Consider the following 12,693-nt stretch of genomic DNA (forward strand, 5'->3'; position numbering starts at 1 on the left):
CGGAGCGATCGAAGTGTGTCTCAGATCCCGTTTTAGCTTCACAAGCTGACCGCTACGTTTGCCGCCGCCGCCACTGCGGCGGCGGCGGCGACGGCGGCGGCGGCGCTTCTGTGAAGGGGGCGAGCGAACGCGGAAGAGATTAGCCGGCAGGTTAGCCAAGAACGGAGGTAGCGTCTTTTCACCACCGTCTTGCCAAAACGCGGCCGAATCTCCAACGTGTTGTTGAATCAATAACAACGATCGGCGATCATAAACCAACCGAGAGGCTGTTAGGGAGGTAACAAGCATTGCGAAAAGTAAAAAAACCCGAAATGGCAGGAGCGTCGCCGAACACACTGGCGCACAAGCGGCCATCTTGGGCATTTAATGCAAAGATTTTATGTCATGTATTGTAATTGTAATATTGGATTATTGAGTTGTCTAGTTTCTTTAGGTTTTTTTAAATTTATGTATATTTTGTAGCCAATATTGGACTGCAATGTTGTGGAAGAGCCCGACTGGGGACTGCAGTTGAGAATTAGCATTAGCTTTTGTAAAATGCCTATGGAGATGAATTATGGTCGGGATTTCAACATTCAATCCTTGGGCAACACCTCTGGTCAATGTTCTTAGTTGGAGCATGACAATTATTCGGTCCCTCAAAACTCCCTGGCATTGTGCTGTGTGATAAAACTGCACATTTTAGAGTGCCCTGTTATCGTGAGCACCCTAAAGCACACCTGTGCAGTAAACATGTTGACTAGTAATCAACATTCTGATATGCCACACCTGTGGGGTGGATATAATTGTATGTACTAAGGTTGATGTATCTTGTCTTTTTATGTTCTGCCATTTGTTATTTTTATTTTGTTGTGAAGCACGTGTTAGAATAAAACGTACTGTCTGCTACCAGTACATTTTTGTGTCTGCGCGAGGGACCTGATGTTGGTCGTGAGACACCTACAGCTATAAAATAGTAAATTGGATGAATCCTCTCCAAATATTAAGTGGCAGAAGCAATTTTAATTGTAATTGCAAAAAGGACAAAAAGGGATGAAGAGATGGATACGAACAATGTTAATGTTTGACTTACCTTGCAGTATATGGACATGTTGATGTCCATCCATATGATGAGGCAGGTGACCCGTAAGTTCTCTGAAAAGCCTGATCTGGTCTCTCAGCTCTAGCTCCACCTCAACATAGAAAAAAGAAGACTGAAGTGCGAAACAAAAATACACTTGGGTTAATCACACAGATGATACAGTTGCTGGAGTAGCAAGAAGTGCTTGTTTGTTGAAGTAGCAGGGCAAAAACTAAACATTGAGGCTGTCAGGGACTGTGAGACTGAGAGATGCCGTGGCAAGTGACCAGGGCAAACTAATAATTTTAAATAGGTTGGGGGGCGGGGGGAAGTTCCCAACGTTGGTCTTTTTTTTGTGTGTGTGTGTGAATATAATAGACAAGATGAACGTCACAGTGCTAATAATTTAGAAGGTTTTGAAACACTCTTCATGTGAAGATTATTACAACAGTGAGGATTTTTGTTTACAGATTTGGGACGAAAACACCAATAATGGCCACCTAAAGTACAAGGTGGCACATGTTAAGCACTAAGTGTATGATGCATGAGAATTTGTATCCAAAGGAAGGAGAAAATGAGTTGTGCAGATTAGCCAGGCAGAGGGATAAAGCTTGAAGACTGTTTAAGAGTAAGTAAGAAGAACTATGTGTGGCCCATTTAGTTTGCTTTTAAAGAGTGCCTCATAGTTCAGGGTAATTTATGAAGATGACACTGATGAGTTATGACTAGGGGGAAGGCAAACCGCAGTAGCCCTCTTATCTAGCAAGTGGCAGTAACAAAAAGGACAACCAGAGCCAGATCACAGTGGAGCATGCATTTGAAGACTAAAGGGCAGTTGGAAGATACTTGATGGAACGCAATGACTGCCACTTGGCAAAAGTTAAGTCGATATTATCGGTTTTATATAGTCATTCTTTATCTCGGTTAAGGCAGGTGAAAACTGATTCTCGTTTACACTGCCATCCTAGAGAGAGAGAGAGAGAGAGCAATAGATAGAGATATATGAAGCAGATAGGTATATTTTGTTAGAAAAAGGGTTTTCCATAATATACACAGTAGTTTCGTGTGTAGCCTGTCATGAAAAAAATACTTTTTCTACACAGGGCCATGTAGGTTTGGAATTTGTTTTCCCTTTAATAATAAAAACTTTCATTTAAAAACTTCATTTTGTGTTTACTTGTGTTATCTTAGACTCATATTTAAATTTGTTTGATGAAACATTTACGTGTGACAAACACGAAAAAAAAAAAAGAAATCAGGAAGGGGGCAAACACTTTTTCACACCACTGTAAATAAATTCTGTTCTTTACAAAATGCCAGGCAAAAACAACTTCCGTGGGAGAACATGGAATAAAAAGGGCAAAAAACGACGAGGACACAGTTAAAAGTTAAATAACCATCATTTTTATTCTTTACTGTATTCTTTGTTTTTTTTTACATTATGCACAACTATCATTTCTTGTGCTATAATCTAATTGTAACATGTATTTGTTACGTATTATAATGCATTTTTATGCTTTAGGAAACATTTATGTCTGAATTTGGGGGGGGGGGGGGGGGGGGGCTGGAATGAATTAGGGCATTTACCGGTACATGGAAAACGCATTCTACTTCCAAAATGTTCGAGTTAAGAAATTTCTTCCAGAACCAATTAATTTCGTAAGTAGAGGTACCACCATATAACAATGCGTGTTTTGTGTTTACCGGTACCTTCAAAGCAGCCCCATAGCAGAGTCCATATCTCCGGTGTCCATGAATGACCCATGGGGTCTTGTTGGTCTTACCATTTGTTCACTCAGCGGGCATTTCCACAATGGATGTTGTGACCCGTGAACTTTTTATGTCTTGTTTTAACTTTGTAGCTTCCACAGATTTGTTTTAATAGTGAGCAGTGTTTCGCTCGCCAAGCTCGGCAGGAATAAGCTGGTAAAACCTGGTCATTCAAAGTTGCGCTGGATGTCTTCATCCCTGAAAATGCTCATAAGAGCCTGGACCTCTTCTTCTATACATTTATCGATTTGCTTTTACTCCATTCTTAAATATTGCAACTAGTGAGGATGGCTGGTAAATACAACACACTTGAAGTTAGCGGTTAGCTAATGGTTGCACAAACAACACATCCCCATGTTCAACAAACCAATCAGTGTTGGTCAGTGCAGCCTGCCTGCCCCCCACAAAGTTCCAGTTTGGCCCAGAAAGATCCTAGTGGGTAGGAGGTACTTAGAAACCCCCCACGTCTCTGGAATTAGGTAAATCTTTTTGGTGGAAACGATGAAATTCGACGGTCCCAGAAGATGGGAGAAAGAGCTGGGGTGGCAGAGTTTAAGATCCTGAGTTTCTATTTGGTAGTGACAAGAATGAACTGGAAGACTTAGAGACAATGCAAGGGAGTAACTTTAATGAGCTATTCTGAAAATTTTATTTTGTTAAGAGGGATAGTAATGTGATTAAAATACTATCTGAATGAATAAGAAAATAATTATGTGACGCTTCTCATAGTACCTGTTCCATGCTTATCTGATGTCGTCCCAGTGCCTGACGGAAGCCCATCTTTCCATGGAAAAAGCCACGCTCATTGACGAGTGTCGAGGCCTGACGGAGGCTCTGACACACAGGGATGCCTTCTGATAGGTTGGCATGGAGCCCAATTGGAATGTTGTGCCTAACAAGAAATGTCCATTTTAAAAAAAAAATCTCAGTGTCAATTCAGACTGACTTGTTTGGTATTGTGTTTACCAAATGTAAAAACATTACTCTCCTGGAATTCTGCTGCTACCAAATTTAAAGGCTTTCCTACTCTTGAATTGCTACATGTGGAATCACGAACATGAAGCAAAACATGTACCTTCAATGTGTGCCATTAATAAGTCCCAAAGTTTTGGGCCATCATCAAGTAGCTTATGGCCCAGTATTTGACACTACACCGACCACATACATGGGACTTATTTATCTTTTGTTATGTGTAGACCTGCTCCTGTGAGACAACGAAAGAAAGCTTTCTCTGCATCCTGATGACCATGAGAGACTGTAGAGTACACAAGACCCGCAGAAAAACCCAGACTGGAGCAGTGTCTCTGAGCTGATGGCAGTTTGACAGAATTGGTGCCATAGGCGACTGCTGATCAAAATGCTTCGGCATTCCTGAAATCATGTCTAAAACGTCCCATGACCGATATCAAGAGTTGATGCGCTATTTACGCTTTGCAGACGGACAAATTTACTGCTATTTCAAACATTTGGGGGTGCTTTTTTCAGAACTGTCTACTGTTGTTACAACCCAGGGCAAAACATAACATTTGACGAAAAGTTACTTCCATTGGTGGAGCTCCAGTATGTGTCATCAGCATGAAACTGGTCATATGGCTCATGCTTGCTGATACTGCCCAGCAGGAGCAGGTAGAACAGTGGTGTCCAAAATACAGCCCAGACATAATTTGCAGCCCCCTGTCTACTTTTTTGCACCCCGCGCGCGGCATGTACTAAAAATAGCTTATGACATGAAAACAGACATTGCCGGGGTCATTGTCTGCTCCTTTCCTTGACCTGTCTTCATTTACCAGGCGATTAAAAAAAACTATGGCTTCAGTTCCACTTACACATCCTCACTGAGAGGCTTTCCCTGCTCAGTGGAGTATTGGTTGTTGTATAATTTATTGGTTGTAGCATGATAACTTTAGGAATAAAACATTCATCACAACGTGTAGTAATGCCAATGTTAACTGTTGGTAGAACTAATGATGACGTGTGTTAGATTCTTTCGTCAAATTGATAGTAGATTACCGTATTTTCACGACTATCACAACGTGTAGTAATGCCAATGTTAACTGTTGGTAGAACTAATGATGACGTGTGTTAGATTCTTTCGTCAAATTGATAGTAGATTACCGTATTTTCACGACTATAAGGCGCCATTAAAAGTCTCAAATTTTCTCCAAAATGGACAGGACGCCTTATAATGCGGAGCGTCTAGTGTATGTGCCGAGTTCCAAAGCCTGACTGAGAGCACCTCTGGCCGACACACTATTTATATAGAGAAAAGGCGGAGTGAGTGACGACAGGCATGCGGAAGTCCGCCAATGAGTGAAGGGTGGGCGTGTAAGAGGCACGTCCCTAGCAGCTACCAGTCGCCAATGAGTGAAGGGTGGGCGTGTAAGAGGACGCTAAAGGCACGCCCCTCGCAGGTACCAGTCGCCAATGAGTGAAGGGTGGTGAGAGGTGAAGAGAAAAACGTGAGTACATCGTAAAATGGCTAAATAAAGTACAACCAAACTCAGTTTTGCTTCCGTTGCCTTTTTAAAAACGTGTTTTTAGCATGCGTGCATGCATGCCGTATGTTTAAGCTGGCGTATGTTTTACCATGCCTGGCTGCGCCCAATAATACAGTGCTTTTTGTGTATGTGTCAAATACAGAAATGGCACCCCTTACTGAGACTGCGCCCAACAACACGGTGCGCCGAATGGTCGTGAAAATATACAAATGCATCGTTTTGGGAAGAGGATGTCAAGCCACATCAATACTTTCCTGTATTAATGATTACCAGTAAATTAATCTGCAGTGTGAGATTGGGAAAAAAATACTCTGATTTTGTGGTATGTTGTATTCATGATGCCATATGAGTACAACATATTTTGATCCATTTATTTTATTGAATAAACCTGGAGGACACAGCGACTGATGGAATATTTATTGTTAATGCATAGTTTTCAAACATTTAACCTTGAAACATTATACTTTTGAGTTTCAGAATTCTTGATTATGAATATCAGTCAAAATAGAAAAATGGGTTCCCATAATGAACGTTTACGGAACCCAAAATTAGTTACCGTGGTTTCCCATTATGTAATCCAACGGAACCGAAAAACGGTTACCGTGAATTTCCGAAATCCTCAGGCCTGCCACTGAATTATTTAAATGTATGCATATTTTTATAATTGTATGTATATGTTGTTGTTTGTGTTATTATCATATGATATGAATTGAATAAGTAGACCATTTCAGAATTCGAAATTTGGGACTCTCGAAATGCATAATGGGACTCGTACTTTTCTGATCAGCGAGTCCCTGGGACTCGCTGGTGGTAAACTGTAAAATTATCACTGAGACCACTGCTATACAACACTCAAAAGTTCATACCAATGATCGCCAGCGCAGCATTGGGTCTTTCTGACCACAATTTAATACACTTAATACCCACATACAGACAGAAACTCAAATGTGTTAAACCGGTTGTTAAGACTGAAGAAATGGACAGAAGAAGCAAAGCTCGCTCTACAAGAATGCTTAGACTTCACTGATTGGGGCGTCTTTGAAACTTCAACGGGCACACTGGATGAATACACAGACACTGTACCATCATACATCAGTTTCTGTGAGGACATGCGTGTACCAACAAAGTCCTTCTGCTCCTTCAACAATAACTAGCCATGGTTCACTCCCAAACTCCGGCAGCTTAGAAAAGAGAAAGAGGCCGCTTTTAGAAGTGGAGATCGGGCACTGTACAAACACGCCCGAAACCAATTGACAAAGGAAATTAACATCGCAAAGAGAAGCTATGTAGAGAGGCTGAAAAAACAGTTCTCTGCTAACGACTCTGCATCTGTATGGAATGGCCTGAAAGCAATCACAAACTATAGAATGCCATCGCCCCAAACAGTGAACAATAAGGGTCTGGCTGATGAACTAAACATTTTTCGGCTGATTTGAAAAGGACACCCCCATTTCCCACATACAACCACCTCGACCAGAAACTACTCTATCCATGCCCCCACCCTCATTCTCTCCCCTACAGATCCACGAACAGGACGTGAGACGGCTCTTCAAGCAGCAGAAGATCAAGAAAGCTGAGGGGCCCGACAAAGTGTCCCCCTCCTGCCTGAAAGTCTGCGCTGACCAGCTGGCTCCGGTCTTCACACAAATCTTCAACAGATCCCTGGAGCTGTGTGAGGTCTCATCCTGCTTCAGTCTACCATCATCCCAGTTCCCAAGAAACCGGCAACATCGGAACTGAACGACTATAGGCCTGTCGCTCTGACGTCTGTGGTCATGAAGTCCTTTGAACGCCTTGTGCTGCACCACCTAAAGAACGTCACCGGACCCCTGCTGGACCCTCTTCAGTTTGCCTACCGGGCAAACAGGTCTCTGGAGGACGCAGTCAACATCGGCCTGCACTACATCCTTGAGCACCTCGATAGCACAGGAACCTACGCAAGGATCCTGTTTGTGGATTTCAGCTCTGCGTTCAACACCATCATCCCGGGACTCCTCACCCCCAAACTTCTCCCGCTCGGTGTGTCCCCTACGATCTGTCAGTGGATCCTCAGCTTCCTGACGGGACGGACACAACAGGTGAGACTGGAAAGAACAACATCATCAACACGCACCACTAGCACTGGAGCCCCACAGGGATGCGTCCTCTCTCCACTGCTCTTCTCCCTCTACACGAACGATTGCACCTCAGCAAACCCAGCTATTAAACTCAAAGTTCGCAGACGACACCACGGTCATCGTTCTCATCAAAGACGGCGACGAGTCTGCGTACCGACAACAAGTGGAGCAGCTAGAGCTCTGGCGCAGCCGACACAACCTAGGGCTGAACACGCTCAAGACTGTAGAGATGATCATGGACTTCAGGAAACATCCTTCACCACAGCTGCCTCTCACACTATCCAACTGCCCTCTGTCAACCGTCGAGACCTTCAAGTTCCTGGGAATCACAGTCTCCCAGGACATGAAGTGGGAGGTCAACACCAACTCCATCCTGAAAAGGGCCCAGCAGAGGGCCGAGCAGAGGATGTACTGTACTGAGGCTGTTGAGGAAGCATGACCTGCCACAGGAGATGCTACGACAGTTCAACATGGCAGTCATCGAATCAATCCTGTGTTCAACCATCACGGTTTGGTCTGGGGCCGCCACAAAAAAGGACAAAATCCGACTTCAACGGACAGTTAGGACGGCGGAAAAAATCATTGGCACCGCCCTACCCACTCTTGAGGACTTGCACACTGCAAGAATCAAGACAAGGGCACGTAAAATCCTACTGGATCCCCCGCGCCCTACCCACCACCTTTTCCAGCTACTCCCCTCAGGCAGGCGCTACTGATCCATGCGCACCAAATCCAGCAGACACTTAAACAGCTTCTTCTCTCTTGCTATTAACTCCCTAAACAGTAACCCAAATCTACCTGTATAGTGGCTCTTTGCAATTTTGCACAACCCTATGGAACAGCATTACCGCTATAATCATTGTAGCTCCAGCTCTGTACTTACCGTATTTTCACGACTATAAGGCGCCATTAAAAGTCTAAAATTTTCTCCAAAATGGACAGGACGCCTTATGATGCAGAGCGTCTTGTCTATGCATGCGTGCCCATCTCACAGCAGCGGTGAAAAACCAAGTCAAGCAAATGAACTCTGAGCTTGCCGTTATTCCTGGAGGCTTGACTAAAGAACTCCAACCGCTGGACATCGGCATCAACCGGCGCGTTCAAAGTAAAGTTGCGAGCGGCATGGGAACAATGAATGATCGATGGCAAACACAACTTTACAAAGAGTGAGAGGCAGCGCCGGGCGAGTTACGCCACAATTTGCGAATGGATTGTGGCTGCTTGGACGAACGTGTCTGCTTGAACTGTTGTTCGAGTTTTTGGCAAAGCCGGCATCATTTCTGTGGAGCCACATGGCAATGAGAGTGACTGACAACGAGAGGGAACACGGCGTTTTTGATGGATTACCGGTACTTGCACAATTGTTCAATTCTGATACAGAGGATGAGGACTTTGATGGATTTCTGGGTGATGATGGATCGAAAAACGTGAGTACATTGTACGATTGCTAAATAAAATACAACGGAACTCCGTTTTGCTTCGTTGCCTTTTTAAAAACGTGGTTTTAGCTTGTATCTGTATGTCTTGGCATGCTACCGTATGCTACAAGCTAACGTGTTTTTAGCGTGCGCGCATGCATGCCGTATGTTTAAGCTGGCGTATGTTTTACCACTTTAAAATTGCGCCCAATAATACAGTGCGTTTTGTCGATGTGTAAAATACAGAAATAGCACCCATTAATGAGACTGCACCCAACCATACGGTGCGTCGAATGGTCGTGAAAATACGGTACTTGAACCACTGTCACTGATGTATACTCCACCGCACCAGAAACTTTAAAGCGCTCAAGGACATCTGCACAATTGCACACTTCTTGTCGTGCAAATACTGCTACTGGTAACTTTAAAATGGTTCAATGATTTTCTGGGGCGGCCCGGTAGTCCAGTGGTTAGCACGTCGGCTTCACAGTGCAGAGGTACCGGGTTCAATTCCAGCTCCGGCCTCCCTGTGTGGAGTTTGCATGTTCTCCCCGGGCCTGCGTGGGTTTTCTCCGGGTGCTCCGGTTTCCTCCCACATTCCAAAAACATGCATGGCAGGCTGATTGGACGCTCTAAATTGTCCCTAGGTGTGAGTGTGGGCGTGAATGGTTGTTCGTCTCTGTGTGCCCTGCGATTGGCTGGCAACTGATTCAGGGTGTCCCCGCCTACTGCCCGAAGACGGCTGGGATAGGCTCCAGCACCCCCCGCGACCCTAGTGAGGATCAAGCGGTTCGGAAAATGGATGGATGGATGGATGATTTTCTGCACCAACTATACAACTGTTATAGAATTGTATTCTACCACTGATCTCTTTAGCTCTGCTTGATACTTTGCACATTGTCTCACAGTTGTCACTGGGTGGTACCACCGCACTACGGTTCACTTACATTACGAAATGTCCTTCCATACTTATTTTTCCATACTTATTTGTCATGTCCTTGTTTATGATGATACGAATGCAGCGTGTTATACCGGAGACAAATTCCTTGTGTGTTCTACATACTTGGTCAATAAAGATGATTCTGATTCTGATAATGTGGTCACCGTAGACATGGCGGACACAACACTGATCTTGAATTGTATGCATCCTGCGAGTCTGGTTCGTATTAACCCTTAGCAGGTGACTAATCGTGGAAAGTCTGTTAAGATGCAGAGCAGTCCCATTCCACCTCTGTCTACTAGCTCCCACACTTAAGTTGTAGTTGACTATCACCCATAATATTAGAATTATTATGAGACCTGCCTCAGCGCACCGTCGCTGTCAGACGAACACAGAGAAGCTCCACCCCCATTATTTATATGGACACGGAACACGGTAACCTTCCACACAAAATAGTTCCAAACAAGTAACAATCGTGTCAGTGGCATACATCGTACTCAACAGAATGCCTGCTCTTTATTCACCAGAGGCTCATCAACCTAGTCTCTTTATTTCTCTCCTGAAACAGTGTCTTCTCCCGCTTGGTGTACCTTAGCCTTCTCCTATACATACAATTTCTGTTCATAGCTTGTAATGGAGGCTCTCGCTGGCAATCCGTAGTGGAGTCATTAGAAGCAATGCGAATGATTTCAGCTTGAGTCTGGCTGTGGACAATGTTGGCAGGCTTGCATGCAGTAGCCATACATTTAGCTATGGCTTCAGCAAATTTGCTCTTCGTTGTGTTATCCATTTTCTTCGCTTTGAAATTATCCACAGCTGTCTGTCTTAGACGAGGGGGCGGAGTAGAGTGATCCCTCGCTACTTCGCGGTTCGTTTATCGCAGGTTCAGTGCATCGTGGATTTTTTCAAACATATTAAAAAAATATATATATATATATATATATTTTTTTTTTTTTTACATATACATGGAGTACAGTACTGTATATGTTGCTCTATGTGACTCGCTGTTGTTTTGCAGCTTCTCGCGGACCGTTTGCGGACTTAAAAAAATAGGGATAATAATATTTTTTATTTTAACCTGTTTATGTTAATTGGACACTACTTCCCGGATTTTCCTTTATCGCAGGTGGTTTTGGTCCCCATTAACCGCGATAAACGAGGGATTACTGTACTCACATCAGCTGTGTGCTTGGCCATTAAGTGGTATTTCAGACTCGACGTGCGATGATGATAGCTCAGTTTATGACTGCAAAACATCCAGGTAACTTTGGTCTCGTCAGTGGAACTATCTGGCAACGTTTTAAAAGTAAACTTTCCATTCATAAACTCTAAGTATCCATTTTCGGTGTCTCGCGCTGCCGCGGCTGGCAAAACAGACATGGGCGTGGACCTGTGCAGCGCGCTTGTTTTGTTTCTGGTTTATTTATAGAGCAACGCTACATCCGCTGTGACGTGTGCCGCGTTAATCTCGCGAGAAAAATTTAATCCCGTTAAAATTGTTTCAAATTAATGCCAATAAAAATGCGCTAAGCTGACAGCTCTAATATATATATATATATATATATATATATACATATATGTATGTATATTATCTATGAGACAGAGAGAGAGAGAGAGAGAGAAATCGGGAACGCGGAGTGGCGCAGTTCCGTGCCCAGTCAGAGCTCCGTCATGCGGTCACACACCTGCTGCCCATAAGACTCTGAACCCCCCAAGCCAGAGCATTACCCCATTCCTGGGACTGCAGCATCTAGAGAAGAACCAATGCAGCGCGGAAGAGGACGCTTGGGACCGGAGGACAGATGCCGCCGGCTCCAAGTACAATCCTGATTCAACGGTTGGTTACCAGCAGGCTCACTATCCTTTTCTTGTCATGTTCAAAATTTCCTTGCAACAGACAAAAAAAAAAAAACAGTTGACTAACATCTGGCAAATGTTAGCTGAACATTTTGCAAACATTTGCGAACTTGTGACGAACTTTTTCTACCTTCGCCAACAGTCGCAATTGTTGGCCCTTCAGTGGGATAGGGGTTTTCGTGTGTGTTGTAGCAAACAAGTTTGATGATGAATATAATTCTTGACGGCACACAGTTGATGTCTGTGGATTATTTGACGTAACATTTTGTCACCCCTCTGTGAGCCGTCACATTTTCGTTGTGGAGGGGTTTGTGTGTCCCAAAGATCCTCAGAGCTAAGTTGGGGCTTTATGCCACTGACATGGTCACCCATGGCAAACAGGTTCAAGGTGAGGGACCGGACAAAGCACGATTTAAAGGACCCTTCATGATGAAGAAAATATATGCACCTTTGTTTCACTTGTTTCATTCACCGGCGCCCCACTCAGGAGCCAGGCCTGGAGGTGGGGCTCACTCGTGAGCGCCTGGTGGCCGGGCCTACATCCATACTGAATGTTGTTTGTGCCTATGCACCAAACAGCAGTTCAAAGTACCCACCCTATTTGGAGTCCTTGGAGGTTGTGCTGGAGAGCGTTCCCGCTGTGGACTCCCTCGTTCTGCTGGGGGACTTCACGTGGGCAAAGACAGTGCGAAATGGAAGGGCGTGATTGGGAGGAATGGACCCCCCCGATCAGAACTCGAGTGGTGTCATGTTATTGGACTTCAGAGCTCATCACAGATTATCCATAACAAACACCATCTTCAAACATAAGGGTGTCCATATGTGGACTTCACGTCATATCGGCTTTGCGGCCCATGTTTTGGATACTCGGGTGAAGAGAGGGGTGGAGCAGTCAACTGATCACCACCTGGTGGTGAATTTGCTCCGATAGTGGGGGAAGTTGCCAGTCAGACCTGGCAGACCCAAACATATTGTGAGGGTTTGTTGGGAGCATCTGGCAGAATCTCGTCAGAAGGAGTTTAACTCTTACCTC

General features: G+C 44.3%; 1 protein-coding gene across 3 annotated transcripts in view; it reads right to left on the bottom strand.

Moving 5' to 3' along the window:
- Positions 1-12,693, bottom strand: part of ydjc (YdjC chitooligosaccharide deacetylase homolog) — a 42,837-nt gene that overhangs the window by 26,244 nt on the left and 3,900 nt on the right. For 2 of the 3 annotated variants that reach the window (XM_086110418.1, XM_086110419.1), the window contains exons 3-4: positions 3,563-3,722; positions 1,073-1,172 (exon numbers count right to left, since the gene is read on the bottom strand). In XM_086110418.1, coding sequence (XP_085966544.1) covers positions 1,073-1,172; positions 3,563-3,722 — 260 coding nt within the window. Of the gene's footprint in view, positions 1-1,072; positions 1,173-3,562; positions 3,723-11,531; positions 11,691-12,693 lie in introns of all 3 variants that reach the window. The other variant, XM_086110420.1, reaches the window with a different exon arrangement.

Source organism: Hippocampus guttulatus, chromosome 5 (genome assembly GCF_054856545.1).
Source record: "Hippocampus guttulatus isolate MCC_2025c chromosome 5, RoL_Hgut_1.0, whole genome shotgun sequence".
NCBI classification, from domain to species: domain Eukaryota; kingdom Metazoa; phylum Chordata; class Actinopteri; order Syngnathiformes; family Syngnathidae; genus Hippocampus; species Hippocampus guttulatus.